This window comes from Phyllostomus hastatus, unplaced genomic scaffold, assembly GCF_019186645.2.
Source record: "Phyllostomus hastatus isolate PE091 unplaced genomic scaffold, TTU_PhHast_1.1 phas_contig_152, whole genome shotgun sequence".
NCBI lineage: Eukaryota > Metazoa > Chordata > Mammalia > Chiroptera > Phyllostomidae > Phyllostomus > Phyllostomus hastatus.
Window position 1 is genome coordinate 7,824,391 of NW_025333622.1, and position 19,827 is coordinate 7,844,217.

The window sequence follows — 19,827 nt, forward strand, 5'->3', positions numbered from 1 at the left end:
TCCCATTATTTTCCCCTTTGACCCCCTCTGCCTGGTACCCCTATTCCCTCCAACAATTACCTCCCTCCTTAGTTTATGTCCATGGGTCGTATGTATAAGTTCTTTGGCTTCTCTATTTCCTATATTATTCCTAACCTCCCCTTGTCTGTTTTGTACTGACCATTTATGCTTCTTATTCCCTGTATCTTTTCCCCTCATTCTCCTTCCTTTCCCCTCCCTGCTGATAACTTCCATGTGATCTCAATTCTGTAATTCTTTTCCTGTTGTAGTTGTTTGTTTAGGGGTTTTTGGGGGGCTTTTTTTGTTTGTTTTTGCTTTTTTTAGGTTCAGTTGTTGATAGTTGTGGGTTTGTTGTCATTTTACTGTTCATATTTTTGATCATCTTCTTTTTCTTTGATAAGTCCCTTTAACATTTCATATAATAAGGGCTTGGTGATGATGAGTTCTTAGTTTTACCTTGTTTGGGAAGCACTTTATCTTCCTTTCCATTCTAAATGATAGCTTTGCTGGATAGAGTATCTTGGCTGTAGGTCTTTGCTTTTCATCACTTTGAATACTTCTTGTCAGTCCCTTCTTACCTGCACAGTTTCTCCAGAGACATCAGCTCACAGTCTTATGGGAATTCCTTTGCAGGTAACTCTCTTCTTTTCTCTTGCTGCTTTTAAGGTTCTGGAGGCATAGGAAGATACGCTTCACCTCCTCGCACAACAGTAAGAAGGACAACAACCAATCTAAAAACAAAAAACAGCTGGAACTGCCAGCCAGAACTGCCAATTCTTCTTAAATATTTGCTTATTTTGTCTTCATAATAGGCCTAATAAGGAATTGGGGTTGGTTGACAGCTACATTTGAGGAAAGAGACACAAGCCGCCCACCCCAGGTTACTTAAGCAACAGTGACAACACACACTCTTCCCAAACTCTTCCTATTCCATCAGTTGACCTGAATAGGTGCAGAACAATGCTAGTACTAAAACAGTTAAGATAAAGCCACATTCTGATTTTGCTTTAAATGCATACATAATCAAGGCCAAAGTGATTAAGAAGCATTAAGAGTAATTTTCAATTGTGATTGTATTAATTTGAACCTAATTGTAAACAACATAGCTACATACATCATTTTATTATGCTGCTGGAATTTAAGAAGCCATTTTATTATCCTACTCATTCCTTTGCCCCAGAACCCCTATGGGTGATATTTGTGCCATTTTCTTCTCAGATGTTATAGGTTTGGTGTAGCTAGCAGGACTGGTTATTTCACTTCTTATGTTTATTTTAATGAAACTAACTATGTAGGATTTACTGTCTTCATATGCATAAGCTATAAAATTGTATTCAGAATTGAGTTGATCTCTAAATGTCAAGTATTTTTACCATCCTTTGATGGCTAATATTTTTACAGAAAAAAAGTCTCTTTAACTTGCTGTGGAAACAAAGCAATAAAGATAAATCAAGAAATCTGCTGTCAGTCACTAGAAAAGGAAAACATCAGAACCTCTACATGTAAAAACACCTGAGAATAGACAGCAAAGATTCTTTAAGCCCAGGCCTCCTAAATAAGTATGTTATTTTTTTGACAAATGACAAAGGAAACGCCTCCATTCTTGAAGGAAATGGCTAAGTGACACCTTATTACCATTGTGTTAACAAATTTTAAATCACTTTAATAATGAGCTTATTTTAGACAATTTTTTCTTCAAATGTATACTTACCTCTAAAACTAATGACTGGGTATATTCTATGCTATATCAACATGACACTAGCATTGAAACTGATTGAATCATCAGGTTGTACTGAACAAGCTGTGCAGAGGTTCTCCATGGAAGTTTACAACTATACTAAGTGTGGAAGTTTCCAATCGCACTAAGCAACAATACTTAGGGCCCCTTCATTATGTGATCATGTGAGGGAGGTCTCTGAAAAGGGTAATAGGCATGCTGAGATGATCAAACTTCTTACCCAGTGACATGATTTTATCAACCTTCAGGATTAGTTAAGGGACCATCACAGTACCTAGCTAATACAAAAAAAAAAAAAAACAAAAAAACAAACCCAAAAAACACACAAAAAACATGAGTTCAGGTAGAGAATCATTGATAGCAATTTTTTGTCCTTTAATTTTTGCTCCTGTCTATTCAGAAGATATAAATACCACAGAAATAAACAGATAATTTGGGTTTGCTTACCTCTCTCACTTCTCATTAGCCACTCCTCTGGTCCTCTGTTCTCAGTTTCTCAAAGGCACCAAGCTCCTCCTTGCTCTTGGGCCTTTAGACACACAGATCTCTCTGTCCATAGTAAACACCTAAATATCTCTAGCTTCACTTTTGGGTTCTCTTGTGACATATGCCTTCAAAGTGGAACATTTCCTTTACAATAGTTGCTCTGAGTAATTTTTCTAGCCATTTAATGTTTGTCTTTTGTACTAAACTATAAGCAACATGAAAGTAGGGGTTTCACTCTTCACAGTGCTTAGTCCCTAGTAGTTCAGAAAATATTTCTGGGACAATGGTACATCAATTAGGGTGAACTCCTAAGTCATTGCTAATGTTTATAACCTTTACAATGAGTTGTGGATAATGCCTGTGTGTGCAGAAACAATACATTGAATTTTTTAATGCAAAAGTAGAAACCTTTTTAGGAATAAATTGAGAATTGTCCAGATGTGCTTGTAAAGAAATTGAGTCCCAAATGAAAAGATTTCTTTAATAAGAACATACTTAACAGTTGGTGATTATTTGTCATGAATAAAGTGTTTTGGTGCTATGCCTGGTAAAGATTTATTGACCAGAATCAGGATTGGCCAGGAGCAAAATTCATGGTTTCCCTTTGCATATATACATTAAAGATGCATATAGGCGACCACTTGTAAACTACTTTTGAACTCAGAAATTACATTTTGCAGGAAATTATTTCTTAGAATATAAATAAATGTTTGGTTATTCACTGCTATAGTTTGGAGTGTTTGATATCATTTTAAAATTCCTTAAAAATGTTTGATAAGTTTCCCTTCTTTTGTTCACCCTTTTGGCTACAGAAGTATTGCTGAATAGATATCTGATATTTAAGTAATAAGAAATGAGGAGCAAAATAATTTAATACTTTTAAAAAAATATTTAACAGCTCATCACCCCAGAAGCTGCAATACACTGGTATATATTAGTAAAACATAATATCCATGTAAGATATCACCATACAGTCTTCACCAAATAAATAATAAATTATGATTCAAAGTATATTTAGAAGTTCGTCAAAAGATATAATTTTTGAATAACAGACTCAAATTCTTCATCTAGGGAGTCCATTTATTCTAGAAATATGCTATGGATGAAACTTTTTTAAGTTACGAGAATAAAGTGTTCAGGAAGACATATATTATTCCTAAAAATGTGTAAATAGAAGTGATTGTTTTGAATGATGTATTTTCATAAGTAATTGTTTAGACATTAAAAATCAGCTCATGCAAGCTTGCACTTACTTACACATTTATTTTACTCTCCTTTATAAGGGAGAAAAACTGGGCAAGAAATTAATATTCCAACCCCAAAAGGGCAATCATTCACCTTGCAGAAACTATTTTTATGATTCCTGTGAACTTATGACAAGGAGTATATCTAGGAAGATGGTTGCAAAATCTACGCTATGCTCCATTGCTTGCAGTTACCTTGGATTTTAACTTGATGTGCAAGTTGACTTCTGACCATGGGGATTCCTCTCCATGCATGGTATAGATTGTTGAGGCCATGGCAGATAACCAGTTCCACAGAAGCAACTTCATGTTCTTCTGAGGAAGATCCATAGCACTGTGGAACAAGGACTATAAATAAATGATGCCACCAAGACTGCAAATGGGGCTACCAAAATACACCCCTCAAAAATGAACTCTGAAGGTGGGAAATATACAAGAAAAATTTAAATTAATAGTTTTATTAAAATGATTTAGGTTTTCATGTTAAAAGAACTGATGGATATTCAGTAGGCAGGACACGTTCTTCTTATGGATGTAACAGTCAAAAAAGCTATTGATGTCCAACTCATTAAGTAGATAATCATATAAATCATATAATTATATAAATTATTTGTTATAAAAATAGTTTTCAGCATTGCTAGAATTAAAAACAAAACTTGGATGTCTAGAGGGGAAAACACCAAAAGAAAACATTCAAACTGTAGTAATAAAATATTTGGCCTTTAATCGTTTCGAATTAAATTATGTTTGAAAGTTCTCCTTCTTCCACCCATAATTATACACAGACACACCAATTTTTAAAATTTTTATCATGGCCAAAGAAGGGGTTTTCATGGATACTTTTATTAATGGAACTCACTTTTTAATAGGTTTTTAATAAGTTGCTAATCCATTTTAGCTTCAGATCAGTTCCATTCCATTTCTCAGATTCCTTTCTAACAGTTAGTATCCTGTAACATGAGGAGAGCTTCCTGTAGCCCTTTAGAAATTATCTGTTTCAGGCTTAAATACGAACAGTTTATAAAGTTCTCTCTCTTCCTCATCTCCCAGAAGGAATGATAACGGCATATCCAAAGTCAAATGATTCTCTTCTTCTCTGTGCTTATCCTCCTCCAACCCTTCCTCTATTTCCTCAGCTTCCTCCTCCTCCTCTTCCTCTTCCTTTTCTTCCTCCCCTTTATAGTCAGCCTCTTCTACCTCCTCTTCATCCTGGGTCTCTGCCTCTTCATCCTCCTCCTCACTCTCTTCCTCCTTCCCATCACACTCCTCCTCCTCACACTCGTCATTTTTCTCCTCTTCTTCCACTAGCTGTGGGGCAGAAGACTGATTTACCTCCTCAGGGTCAGGAGTAAAGGCCAAAGGATTCTGCCCAAAGCCATACAAAGTGTCAGGCAGCTCCGTGTCTTCCTCACCACCACTGGGGGGCGCATCGTTTTCGCCCTCCTGGGCCTGCTGAGCTCTCAGTGCCTCCTGCTGGTGCTCCAGCTCCTCTTGCTGCCTCATGTCCTCGTAGATCTGGTTCATGATGAACTGGGTGGTGTTGCGGGGCGCCTGCAAGCCAGGCACCCGCATGTCAGGCACCTGCCACTCATACAGGTTGACAGGTCGCAGGATCTTGCTCTCATCCACGGGTGGGCTCTTCTTGAAGGGGCGGCGAGGGTGATGGCGCAGGCCACCACCCCTGCGGCCCCACCGCTTCTTCTTGCCAGGTGGCCTCAACCAGCCCGGGTTCCAGGGCCCATGCCAGCAAGGGCAACAGCAAAGGCAGACTGGGTGCAGACCATACATACGGGTCACTTGCACTGGCCCTGGGGGCTTCTGGTATCCCATTGCAGGTGGGCACCAGGGCCCTCCCCAGCACCCCCAGTGAGAGTACATGGCCCAATAAGGACTTTGGGGTGGTTGGAACCAGTGGCCCCAGTGGTGCTGTTGTTTCGGCTGTTTCCTCGGAGGCTCATTCTCGGCCTTGGGACCATAGCGGTGCCGTGGCTTGTAAATCGGAGGACCCTTGCGCCTTTGGTGGCAGGAAGACCCAGTGCGAAATGGAGCAGAGGATGCCCAGCCGCCACCCAGGTTACCGAGAGTCTGGGTCATGGTTCAGGAGGTTCAAGAAGTCTAAATCGAAACGTCCTAAAAAAACTGTCTTCAAATCTGGCCAGATTCGACAGTCTGAAGGGCCTCGTCACCCTGTCTCTCTCCGCACAGCAGCACGTGCCTGCCGCTGAGATCCCGACTGACTTTTCTTTCCAGGGGGACCGCTCTTCTCAGCTTGCTAGCTCACTGGCTCATCTGTGGTGATCTGTCCTTCGCACCCAGGGTTCTCACTCGGGTGGGTTGGGTGGGACTGGCGTTGGGTAAAGGTGGTGGGGAGGAAGTTACTGACAGCTGCTTCCAGGTACCACACACACCCAACTCAGCGAAGGCTGGGGCTGGGGAACAGGGAGGCAGGGGTTGCGTGTTACCTCGTTGCTCTCTCTCAGCCTAGGTGCTTCTCTGTCAGTGTACTGTGGGAACTGAGGTGGCGCGGGGAGCGACAGCCTTTAAATACCCGCGGGAGGCCCCGCGTGCGTACAGCGTCCTTGGTTGCCTCGGGCGACAGCCAATGGGCTTTGAGGCCGTTCTGGCCCCGCGAGGAGACAGGGTTCTGACCGGAACGACTGGTGCTGGATGACAGCTCGCAGGGGGCCTTGTGACGCAGTTTTGAGAGAGGCGAGTAGGTCAGTGACTAAGCCTGTGTTTCGCCATTCGGGAAAAGCTTGAGGCACTTTATTTGAACCCCTTGTACGACAGGCAGGTGTGGGGATACAAAAGATGGCCCTTTGGCAGAAGGCGGGGTTGGGGGCTCCTGGGCGGGGAAGGGAGCTCAGAGAGCTGTGTACGGGGAAATGTACGTCCAACCCCTTCGGGGGCCGAGGGGATAAGCAGAAAGCTCTCTGAGTCAGCAAACTCGGCCCCACCACTGGCCTTACGGCCAGTGCCTGTCTCCCAACAACTGGGGGCCTCCGTTCAAGGTACATGAAACAAGACTGCAAACATTCACTGTGTTGCTTATTGAGCACTGTGGGCTCATAATCCTCATGCTTATCTTGTGAGGTATGCATTGTTACCATGTCTCACATATTTGGGAACTGAGATTAATTTGCCCAAGGTCATGGGGCTAATGAACTTTAGGGCTAGTTTTAAGCCCAGACATGTTTGACCCCAGAGCCTAAGCTCTTAACATTTTTACACTATACTACACACCCACCTTAAATAGGACTCTTGTGATGAACAAATGAAACCAGTATGAGAGAGCACTTTGCTAATGGTAATATAGCACACAGATGCCCACTGATACATCTCATGGGTTCTTGAAAATAAAGATATTCCAATATGTCTTTCCTTTTGTTCCATTGATGGTCAGCACACACACTGGGGGCCTTTAAGGTATTATGGTTAAGAATATGGGCTTTGGTTTAAGTAGACGTAAACCCATCCTGAATGATAGAATTTGGCAGAATCCATGTCATTATACTTTTATCCAAATCCAAAGAATGTACAACATCAAGTGAACCCCAGTGGAAACTATGGGCTTTGGGCGACACTTACGTGTCAGTGTGGGTCATTGATTTCCACAAATGTATCACCCTGATGAGGATGTTTATAATGGGAGAGGTATGCATGAGTAGGGGGCAGGGAGTATACAGGAAATCTCTCTGCCCTGTACTCAATTTTGCTATAAACCTAAAAGTGCTCTTAAAAAATAGATAAATAAATAAGGACTGAGGCAGCCACTGGCCAGCAGTGACCACGAATGCTGAAGCTGCTCATGGTACGAGAAAACATACACACGGACTAGCAAGTCCTGTGGAGGAATAGGAATGGCATGGCCACTCTCTCTAGTGGAGAGCGCGCTGAGTTGCCACCTGAGTAGGCTTTTATTAAGAATACAGACACAGTTTGTGGATTACAGTCTGGCAGAGAACATCAAATGAATAGGTAGCTTTCAAAGGGGCTGGCAGAACTCATGCTGGGATTCTGAGCTGATATTTTGGGGCTTTATCACTTAAAAAGACTACAGGACCTAAAAGGCTAGTTTCTTTTCCTGCCGGTGCTTTCATATTCTAATTCAAGAGCATCTTCAAGAAAGCAGGTCTCACAGGATCTTTCATATTCTATGTTCCAGGTATGATCACCCCGGGGGTCCACCGACTCTGGGCTGGACTGCACCACCCCTGTTATTTCTGCAGGCCTGAGTCGGGCAGAGGAGACAAAGGCAGCCAGGAGACTTGGATTTCTCAGAGCCAGAACAAGGACTCAGGCTTTGACAAAGCCAAGGGGGCAGGGGTCGATGTTGATCACCCCTTCATTTCCACAGCCCCGAGTCTCTTCCCTGAGGGCATTCCCACGTGATCGCATCTGGCTTAGGTTCACCCTTTTTTTAGAGAATTGTTACCCGTCATTGACTGCCGATTATGCAATGGGAGCTGGCAAAGAACAGGCAGTGTTCATGCCAGGGAAATAAGTTTTGTCTCCTTAGTGTCTCCTGGTTTGGAGGTCTCTTACTCAGCCTCAGCTATGGGGGGTTACAGCTTCCTGAGACCAGGCAAGGTGGACCCCAACAGAAGACTATTAAAAAAATAGAAGTGATTCCATTTCAACTCATCAAAAATGTCTGTAAGCTTCCAGGTCCTTACCCATGCTAGGAGTATAGTTATAGTTCCTATTTCATGGGGTTGTAGTAGGGATTAAATAAAATACTGCATTAAAGCACTTAATTCAGGTGCTCAGTAAGCACTCAGTAACTGTTAAATATCATCATTATCATATTTAAATACTTTAAGGACTTTTAAAGAAACTGATATAGTATATGTAAAGATAACAACCCAGTGGAGGCGTTAAGTAAAAATAGGCATTTCACCTTTATGTCCTTTTCTTGTCCCACTTATTAGAAATATCAAACAAGTGGTACCCAGGTTTGATCCTTCAGAAAAGTTTCCCAGAGTATATCCCCCTTTAATGCTTTCATGAAGTAAGTGGAATTGTGCAAAACGGAACCTGCCACTGGGAACCTGAGTCTATACATGCCTCCATTAAATGACAAAGAAGCAAAATGTGGGGAATCTTTGAGGTTTGCAAAGGTCACTTCAGCATTCCTGGTTGAAAACTGAGAACAATATGGGGATATACTGGGATCAGGACTCCAACTTTTGCCATGGGACCTATAGATGCCACAGGCTTCGTTCAATTTTATTTGCACCATGGTTTGCTGAAGACAAGCTTGTTTGACTCAAAGTGCAGAGCACTGACACTTTTGGCTTACAGTGTCTGTTTCTGGATGTAGTCTCCCCATGCTTTGCCTAACTCAAAATGGACTGGTGATATTCCAGATTTATTTTTCTAAGGACACATGTGGTATATAATATTGGGTTTTAATTGAGAGCTTTAGAAATTAACCGTGTTGCTCTAGTGGAATTCTGATCAGTTTCTTCTTTGTTTTAAAATAGATGAAAACCTGACAGATAATTGAGGACATAACATTTTTATCAGTTAATGTCAACTTTACACAAATAATACTGGCTATATACACAAGTATATAATGGCTTTATATACTTTTTTCGTGGTGATTATATATATATATATATATATATATATAATCATATATATATATATATATATATATATATATAGTCTGTCCAGAAAGTATCTAGCCACATACTACAAAAAATAGAGACATTTATTGAAGAAGATATAAGAAACATTGTATATATGATAATGGCATGTCAGTCTCCATCAGAGTAGGCACTTTGGGAACTCAACATGGTTCTCCCAATTGCCATCAGCTGCACCGTCGTATTTTCATGAATCTCATCGATGGTCTGAAATCTCTTCCCTTTCAAAGGTGATTTTAGTTTGGGGAAAAGCCAGAAGTCACATGGTGCCAAATCAGGGCTGTAACAGGGCTGAGTTACCTGAGTGATTTGATGCTTCTCAAAAAAAAAAACTCTGCATAAGATGTGATGCATGAGCAGGCATGTTGTCATAATGAAGCTGCCAATCACCAGTTGCCAGTAGCTGTGGCCTCCTGAGTCATCCAAATAGTTTCCGCTGAGGAATATTCAAGCTTAATGCAAAATTTGATAGATTTGTTGCCCCACTCACTCAGTCACTTTAAATGCAATGACACACAAAACACATGCTCACTCAATGGCATCTACTGCCCCACGGACTAGTACAATGAAGTTGTCATTGTTTACACATGCACACCTTCATTGGCCACCAAATTACACCAATGTGAGTGAAGTGTTCTTGTTTTATTAACAATGGCTGGGGTTTTTCTGGACAGACCTTGTATCTTTAATTTTCATTCTTCTATTAAAAAACATTAATGCACTTCCAGCCAAGATGGTGGCATATGTAGACATGGCTTGCCTCTTTGTATAAGCATATCAAAATTACAACTAAAATATGGAACAACCATCACTCAGGAATGTCAGAATTTGAGCTGAATGGAAGTCTGACAACTATGAAATCTAGTTGAGTGGAAGTCTGATAACTATAGAACTAAAGAAACCACATCCATCGAGACTAGCAGGAGGGGCTCAGATGCTGAACAGGCTGGTCCCACACCCTTGTGGATAAAAATTTCAGGATGGATAGCTTAGGAGCAAGGAGTCCCAGGCCCACGCCAGGCCCCCTAGACCAGGATTCTAGTGCCAGGAAGACAAGTCCCTACAATTTCTGGTGACAAACACCAATGGAGACTGAGTCAGTGGATGAAATTTCTGGAGCCCTAAGCAGTTCCTCTTAAAGAACCCACACATGGACTCACCTACTTAGACTCATTTCCTGTGAACTCCAGCACTGGAGTAGGAGCTTTAAAGGCACAAGTGCTACATAGGGAGAAACTGAAGTGTCTGGCATCAAGGCAAATGGAGGCCATTGCCTCTTTGCTAAACCCTCCCCACACAAAGCCAGTAAGCTGGTGCCATACCTGAGAATCAGCCTAACACTATTTGACCCACCTTGGACATCCCCAGAGTCTCTGCCCTACCCAATTTACTGGGCCAATCAAAGCTGCTTTTCCATATGAATGGTTGGTCTTGGCTCCTAAATCCTATCAAACAAGCAACAGCCAGCTTCAGTGAGCCCTAGCAGCAGCCAGATTAGATTCACAGTTTGGGTTCACCTGGACATCTCCAAGCTGAGCATAAGTAGCAGCCATCTCAGATTGCTTTATAGCTCACACAGGGTGCCTCAGGAACAACATAGGTGAGGCTGACCTGGGAAACCCCAGGGTTAGCATACCCAGTGGACAGTTACAGACCATGTCTCAGCACTACCACCTTGCTCCTGCACAGCTGATCCTCCATGAAGGATGGAGGTCAGGGTTTGCAGCCAATCTTTGCAGCTGACTGGCCTGGATAAATCCCTCCCATTGATCTGCCAACAGCAACCAAGGTTCAAGTACAAGAGGAGGGTGTACTTAGCCCACAAATGGCACATCTTGTGTACAAAGCTTGGGTGATAGGGGAGGATGTGCCACTAGACCCTACAGAACACCTATTACGTTAGGCAACACTACCAACACACAGAACCAAAGCAGCTCTACCTAATACATAGAAACAAACACAGGGAGGCTGCCAAAATAAGGAGACAAAGAAACATGGTCCAAATGAAAGAACAGAATAAAAGTCCAGGAAAAGAGCTAAATGAAATGGAGATAAGCAATCTATCAGATGCAGAGTTCAAATGCAGAGGACCTCAGCAGCATAAAAAAGATCTAGTCAGAAACAAAAGATAAAGTAATTGAAATAAAGAACAATCTACAGGGAAACAACAGTAGAGTGGATGAACCCAAGAATCAGATCAAGGATTTGGAACATAAGGAAGCAAAAAGCAACCATGCAGAACAAGAAGAAATGAAAATCCCAAAAACATAGGATAGTGTAAGCAGCCTCTGGTACAATTTTAAGAGGTCCAACATTCACCTCATAGGGGTGTCAGAAGAAGAGAAAGAGCAAGAAATTGAAAATCTATCTGAAAAAATAGTGAAGAAAACTTCCCTAATTTTGAAGAACATAGACATGCAAGTTCAAGGAAGCACAGAGTCCGAACTATGATGGATGCAAAGATGCCCATTCCAAGACACACCATTATTGAAAGGCCAAAGGTTAAAGAGATAGAGAGACTCTTAAAAGCAAGAAAAAAGAAGTTAGTTACTGGAAGGTTGACACATGGGAGTGGGGAGGGTGAGAATGGGTGAAGAGTTAAGAGGATTAAGAAGTTCAAATAGGTAGTAACAGAATAGTCATTGGTGGTGTAAAGTACTGTATAGAAAATGGAGTAGTTAAAGAACTTACACACATGACTCGTGGACATGAACAATGGTGGTGGCATTGCCTGAGGGAGTAGGAGGTGCTGGGTGGAGGAGAGCAAAGGCCAAGGGTAACTATAATAGCATAGTCAATAAAAAATAATTTAAAATACTAATGTGGTATTATCTTTCCCTACTCTACCTCTTTGTAAGAGAAGGAGCAAATTATGATTTTTGACTTTTAGCTTTTGAACATATTGGCATTATAATGAAGATTGTTCATGTACTGGTTAATCCTCCAAAAAAATTAGCACCAGAACCTGTCAAACACAACCTTCAGAAATACAATTAAGGAATTTTTAAGATATTTTATTTGAAACATATTCTTTAAATACTGCAAAATAGGAAAAAATGGTCTGATTCAACATTAAAATACAACACATTTATGTTTTTATATATTATATTAGTTTTCTATTGTTTCATTTAAAAATGTCCACAATCTAGCCCTGGCTGGTGTAGCTCAGTGGATTGAGCGCGGGCTGGGAACCAAAGTGTCCCAGGTTCGATTCCCAGCCAGGGTACATTCCTGGGTTGCAGGCCATAACCCCCAGCAACCGCACATTGATGCCTCTCTCTCTCTCTCTCTCTCTCTCTCTTTCTCTCTCCCTCCCTTCCCTCCCTAAAAATAAATAAATAAATCTTTAAAAAAAAGTCCACAATCCTAGTTACTTAAAACAATATACATTAGTTATATCAGACTTACCAAGTGTCATGGGTACAGGAAGAGCTTAGTTGCATTCTTTGCTCAGGGTCTCACCAGCTGTGATCAAGTCATTTGGCGATTTGGGTTCTCCTCCTGGGGCTCAATTTGGGAGAACCTGCTTCCAGGGTTATTTATGGCAGAAGGTTGTGTATGGCAGAATTTGTTTCCTTGTGGCTGAATAACTGAGGGTCCTGCCTTTTAGCTGTCTATTGGCTGAAGGATGTCTTCAGGTTAAGGCTACCACATGTCCTAGGGAATAATAGCAGTTCCTAGAGGCTGCCCACTGATCCTTGACAACAGCTTCCTCAATATGGCTGTTCACTCAGTCAAAGGATCTCTCTAGAGCTTTCTAACACAATAAATACAAACACATACATGTTTATTATAGCCATAGGCTTGACACTGTGACATCCATCACCTTTGCCACATCTTATTGGTTAGAAGCAGGCCCATGTCCCTACCAGCACTCAAAGAGAGAGCATTAAACAAAGAGATGGGCACCAAGAGGCTGGATACAATTGGGAGTCAACTTAGAGTCTGTTTGCCATAAATCAGGTAAATTTAGCAAAATATGTCCTTCATATTAACTAGTTACAACTTTATTTGGCAGACTTCAATGGCATTGCTGCATTTGAAATTCTGCTAAGTGTCATATGATGACATGGTTTTGCTATGCTTTATGTTACACAGAGCATTAGGTTGTTAAGTTGAAAACACCCTGTAATCTTGGTGTTGGTTTTTGTGTATTTAAGTGACGAATAAATTCAAACACTTGATGGCAGTAGTAACTCATTCAAAATTCAGTCCCCAGGAGTCCCTATGGAAAACCAACTGAGAAGATAGACACTGTGTTTTTATTTTATTAATCATGCCATATTTAAACTGTTCTAGATTGCCAATATGAATTGTTATTTATTCCAGTTCAGTGGATTTGGGCATATTTATTAGATTTTCACATTTTTCAGTCTTTCAATTGGCTTTTGGAAAGCAAATCTCAACTGATTAAATTTGTAAATAAAATGTTTTAGAGAGAATTTAGATATGCCTGATGTAGTCAGAGAAATGAAGTACAACAAATAATTTTAGATTCATCTTTGTAAGCAATGCATCAGTGTAGGATAATATATATTTTAGACACTCCTAAAGACTTACCTTTTTCCACCCTGAAGATATTCACCTATAGCAGCAATTTCCAACCTTTTTTCCAACCTTTTTCATCTCATGGCACACAGAAATTAATTACTAAAATTCTACAGCACATCAAAAAGTATATATTTTTTGCCAATCCATCAACCCCCCCCCCAAACACATAAGCATATTTTTGATTCATTCACAGCAGATGGCTATTGTTATGTTGGCTGTTGTCATTTTTTTAATTGATAACATAAGGGAAAAGAAGTCAACACCCCTGACTAGTTAGTCAGGTATTGCATGCTTTAAAAATCTTGTAGCACACCAGTATGCTACTTGCCTGCACACTGGTTGCAAATCTCTGAGCTATAGTGATTGGAATCAAAAATGTAGGCGCCATCTATTGGTCACAGAAGATAAGTACAAGGTATTAACCTTTTCAGGCTTTTCAAAAGTGAGATAAAGAGATTTAAAATTATTCATTCTTTTCTCTTGATAATTTAGGAAGTTGTAGGGTTAGTTTCCAAATTAGTGAAGTGTGTTGTGCATCTGGAAGTATCACTGTGATTTTTCCTTTAATTTATAAATCCTCACATTATTTAAGCAAATTGTTAAAGTTAACTGTGTAATGAGATAACTACAAAGCAATGTTTCCACAGATTTAAAAAGAAGGATGTGAATTTTATACTCATAATATAATTATATGTAGATATCATTCATTATTATTCTTTTAAAATATAACTAGTCCTATAAAACTCCAGATTTTCAGAGGATTAATACAATATATTGTAGTCATGTTATCTGAAAAACATGTGTATTCAGCAATAATAATTTAGGAATTTTAACTTATAAATAGTTTTAAAGTACCCTATATTATGGGGCAATAGAATGAAGTGTCCTCCCCCATGGAAAATATCCCACAATACTTAGAGAAAATAAATGTGTGTAGCAAATAGAGAAATAAAGTTGTTATTTAAGGAAAAAAACTGCATTTAATGAGGGGTCTGTTTTACAATTACAGATTTCAATTAAGAACATGAGACACTTGAAGTGGCCCTTTAAATAAGATACATTTAGAAGACAATCCATCACTTCTGGCCAAGATGGAGGTGTGGGTAGACACACCATGCCTTCTCGCACAACCAAAAGAAGTATTACAACAAATTTAAGAACAAAAAAAGCAACCCATAACTGACAGAAAATCGAACTGTATGGAAGTCCTACAACCATGGAGTTAAAGAAGAAATATTCATCTAGACGGGTAGGAGGGGTAGAGATGGGCAGATGGACAGAGAGGACTCCCAGCAAAGTGGTGGTTGGTAGACCCTGCGAGGTGGCAACTGGTGGAGGAGGTGGTCCCACATTTGCGTTCAGATAAACTGGGAGGAACAATGGGGTAGTGAGGTAGACAGCACAACCCAGAGTTTCAGTACCAGGAAATAAAGCCTTAAACCTTTGATTCAAAACACCTGTGGGGTTTGAGGCAGCAGCAGAAGAAACTCCCAGATTCACAGGAGAGTTCATTGGAGAGACTCACAGGGTCCTAGAAGTACACAAACCCACCCACCTAGAAATCAGCACCAGAAAGGCCCAATTTGCTTGTGGAAAGTCGGGGAAGAGATTGAAAACCAGCAGAGAGCAGAGCAAATGACATTGTTCTCTCTCAGACCCCTCCCCCACATACAGCATCACAAGCAACCTATGCAGAAACAGGGGTTTCCTCACCCTGGTGAACACTTAAGGCTCCACCCCTTACTATGCAACAGGTATGCCAAGGCAAAAAAAAAAAAATGACCCAAATGAAAGAACATCAAAGCTTCAGAAAAAATACAACTAAGCAATGAAGAGGTAGCCAGACTATCAGATGCACAGTTCAAAACACTGGCTATCGGGATACTCACAGAATTGGTTGAATATGGTTGCAAAAATTATGGTTGAAAAAATGAAGCCTATGAAAAGTAAAATGAAGCCTATGGAAAGTGAAATAAAGGAAAATGTACAGGGAACCAACAGTGAAGGGAAGGAAACTAGGACTCAAATCAACGGCTTGAAGTAGAAGGAAGAAATAAACATTCAATCAAAACAGAATGAAGAAACAAGAATTCAGGAAAATGAGGAGAGGCGTAGGAACCTCCAGGACAACTTTAAGTGTTCCAACATCCGATTCATAGGTGTCCCAGAAGGAGAAGAGGAGGAGCAAGAAATTGAAAACTTATTTGAGCAAATAATGTACGAGAAATTCCCCAATCTCTAAGCAAAGGAAATAGACTTCCAGGAAGTCCAGGAAACTCAGAGACTCCCAAAGAGGTTGGAGGCAAGGAAACACACACCAAAGCACATCATAAGTACATTACCCAAGGTTAAAGATAAGGAGAGAATCTTAAAAGCAGCAAGAGAACAGGAGACAGCTACCTGCAAAGGAGTTTCCATAAGACTGTCAGCTGGTTTCTCAAAAAGAAACTTTATAGGCAAGAAGGGGCTGGAAAGAAGTATTCCAAGTCATGAAAGGCAAGGACTTACATCTGAGATTACTCTATCCAGAAAAGCTATCATTTAGAGTGGAAGGGCCGATAAAGTGCTTCCCAGATAAGGTCAAGTTAAAGGAGTTCAATAATCACCCAGCCCTTATTATATGAAATGTTAAAGGGACTTATCTAAGAAAAAAGAAGATAAAACATATGAACACTAAAATGATGACAAACTCACAGTTATTAACAACCACATGTAAAACAAAAAACAAACTAAGCAAATGACTAGAACAGGGACAGAATCACAGAAAGGGAGATCACATGGAGGGTTATCAGAGGAAGAATAGGAGAAGGGGGAGAGAGGGAAAAGGTACAGAGAATAACTAGCATAAATGGTAGGAAGAAAATAGACAGGGGGAGGTTAAGAATAGTATAGGAAATGTAGAAGCCAAAGAACTTACCTGTAGGACCCATGGACATGGACTAAGTTGGAGGAATGATGGCAAGGGGAACTGTACAGGGTGGAGGAGAATAAAGGGGAGGAAAAAATGGGACAATTGTAATAGCATAATCAATAAAAAATATATTTATATTTAAAAAACAGATAAGGTTCTTATGATGGGATAAGTGACCTCATAATAAAAAATAGATTGTGTGCATGTGTGTGTACATGCTCACACATAAGCATATGCTAAAGAAAGGCCACATGAAGACAATGAGAAGTCAGCATCTGCAAGCCAGGAAGAGAGCTCCCACCAGGAATCAAATCAGCTAAGACCTTGATCTTGAACTTCCCAGCCTTAGGAACTTCGAGAAATAAAATTCTATTGTTTATGCCACCAGTCTATAGTATTTTTTAATGGCAGCTCAAATCATACTATAAAATTGTAGTGGGGGGGCATGCAGAGAGTTGTAGCAAAAAGATAAAATGATAAAAATCCTGGGAGGATTCAAACATATAGGGCCAACTGACATCCTCACAGGCATTATGACTGCCTACTAACAAGGCTAGTTTGCATATATAATTCACCATGAACTCTAGAAAGACAAAGAGCTCACTGGCACCATGAAAATGTGGTGATAACAGTTTAGTATTCCTTCTAAATGTATCTGTTGTTCTTGTTTTTGTCTTTTTTTAATATGTTTTATTGATTATGCTCTTACAGTTGTCCCATTTCCCCCTCTTCATCCCCCTCTGCCCTACACACCCCCTCCCACCCACATTCCCTCCTTCAGTCCATGTCCATGGGTCCTACAGGTAAGTTCTTTGGCTTCTACATTTCCTATACTACTCTTAACCTCCCCCTGTCTATTTTCTTCCTACCATTTATGCTAGTTATTCTCTGTACCTTTTCCCTCTCTCCCCCTTCTCCTATTCTTCCTCTGATAACCCTCCATGTGATCTCCCTTTCTGTGATTCTGTCCCTGTTCTAGTCATTTGCTTAGTTTGTTTTTGTTTTACATGTGGTTGTTAATAACTGTGAGTTTGTCATCATTTTAGTGTTCATATGTTTTATCTTCTTTTTCTTAGATAAGTCCCTTTAACATTTCATATAATAAGGGCTGGGTGATTATTGAACTCCTTTAACTTGACCTTATCTGGGAAGCACTTTATCGGCCCTTCCACTCTAAATGATAGCTTTTCTGGATAGAGTAATCTCAGATGTAAGTCCTTGCCTTTCATGACTTGGAATACTTCTTTCCAGCCCCTTCTTGCCTATAAAGTTTCTTTTGAGAAACCAGCTGACAGTCTTATGGAAACTCCTTTGCAGGTAGCTGTCTCCTGTTCTCTTGCTGCTTTTAAGATTCTCTCCTTATCTTTAACCTTGGGTAATGTACTTATGATGTGCTTTGGTGTGTGTTTCCTTGCCTCCAACCTCTTTGGGAGTCTCTGAGTTTCCTGGACTTCCTGGAAGTCTATTTCCTTTGCTTAGAGATTGGGGAATTTCTCGTACATTATTTGCTCAAATAAGTTTTCAATTTCTTGCTCCTCCTCTTCTCCTTCTGGGACACCTATGAATCGGATGTTGGAACACTTAAAGTTGTCCTGGAGGTTCCTACGCCTCTCCTCATTTTCCTGAATTCTTGTTTCTTCATTCTGTTTTGATTGAATGTTTATTTCTTCCTTCTACTTCAAGCCGTTGATTTGAGTCCTAGTTTCCTTCCCTTCACTGTTGGTTCCCTGTACATTTTCCTTTATTTCACTTTCCATAGGCTTCATTTTACTTTTCATAGGCTTCATTTTTTCAACCATAATTTTTGCAACCATATTCAACCAATTCTGTGAGTATCCCGATAGCCAGTGTTTTGAACTGTGCATCTGATAGTCTGGCTACCTCTTCATTGCTTAGTTGTATTTTTTCTGAAGCTTTGATGTTCTTTCATTTGGGTCATTTTTTTTTTTTTGCCTTGGCATACCTGTTGCATAGTAAGGGGTGGAGCCTTAAGTGTTCACCAGGGCAAGGCAATCAACATTGCTATGTTGTGCTTCTGTATTTTAGGGAGGCCTCCGAGAGGGAACAATGCCACTTGCTCAGCTCAGTCAGCTTTCAGTGACTTCCTCCACTAGCTATAAGCAAATTGGGTCCTTGTGATGCTGATTCCTGGTGAGTGGGTTTGTGAATATTCTAGGACCCTGTGGGTCTCTCCAACAAACTCTCATGTGAGGCTGGGAGTTTCTCTTGCTGCCTTAACCCCCACAGGTTTTTCTAGTCTGAGGCTTTGAGGTTGTATTTCCCTGTGCTGGAGCCCTGGGTTTTGCAGTCTGTCTTACTCCCCAGTTGTTCCTCCCGGTTTATCTGCACACAAATGTTGGACTACCTGGTTTTCCAGCTGCCGCTTCACCTGCCCTGGTCCTCCAGCCACTGCCTTGTCACAGGCCCTCTCCACCCTGTCTGCCAGGAACGGAAAGGTGAAAAATGATAAAATGGATCAAATACATGGTGATGAAAGGGAATATAACTTTGGCTGGTAAACACATTGCAATATACAGTTGATAAATTATAGATTGATTGTAAACTTGAAACCTATATAATGTTATTAACCAATGCCACCCCAGTACATTTAATTACATTAAAGAATTTTCAGGTGCAATTAAAGCCCCAAATTGATTGACCTTAAAATATGGAGACTATCCATATTTAAGGGTACATTTTTTATGTACCCATAATTGGGTACTTTAGTAGTAGGGAGTTTTCTCTGGATAGTAGCTGAAGAGGAAATCAATGAGATTAGAAGCACAAGTAGGACTGAACATGCCATTGCTGGCTGTGAAGATGGAAAGGGCCATCTGATGAATGTGGGCCTCCTCTAGAAGACAAGAGGGGCCCTTAGTGTTATAACCGCCAGAAACTGGGGGCCTCATTCCTACAACCATAAAAAATGAAGTCTTCCAACAAACTGAATGAGCTAGTGGAGGTGGATTATTTTCCCTGTGTTCTGTGAAGAGCCCAGACAACAGTTTGATTTCAGTCATATGAAATCCTAGGCAAAGCACCCTGTTGAGACATGAAGGTTTTCTGACCTACACACACTGCAAGATAGTAAATGGGTGTTGTTTAAACTGCTATTTTGTGGGCATTTTTTTTAGGCAGCCAGAGAAAACTAACATAAAAACACAATGTTAGAAGTAAATTCTACCTTTAGTCAATTCACAATAATGTAGTTATGAGGTAGTACACCTAAATAGTTAGAACAAAACC

At 40.5% G+C, this 19,827-nt stretch overlaps 1 protein-coding gene across 1 annotated transcript; it reads right to left on the reverse strand.

The window, feature by feature from the left end:
• Nucleotides 1-4,403: 4,403 nt before the first annotated feature.
• CCER1 (coiled-coil glutamate rich protein 1) lies at nucleotides 4,404-5,562 on the reverse strand. The gene is given in 2 exon segments (XM_045830435.1): nucleotides 4,404-4,503; nucleotides 4,505-5,562. Coding segments are annotated over 2 exon segments (1,158 nt in total).
• Between the last annotated feature and the right edge of the window lie 14,265 nt (nucleotides 5,563-19,827).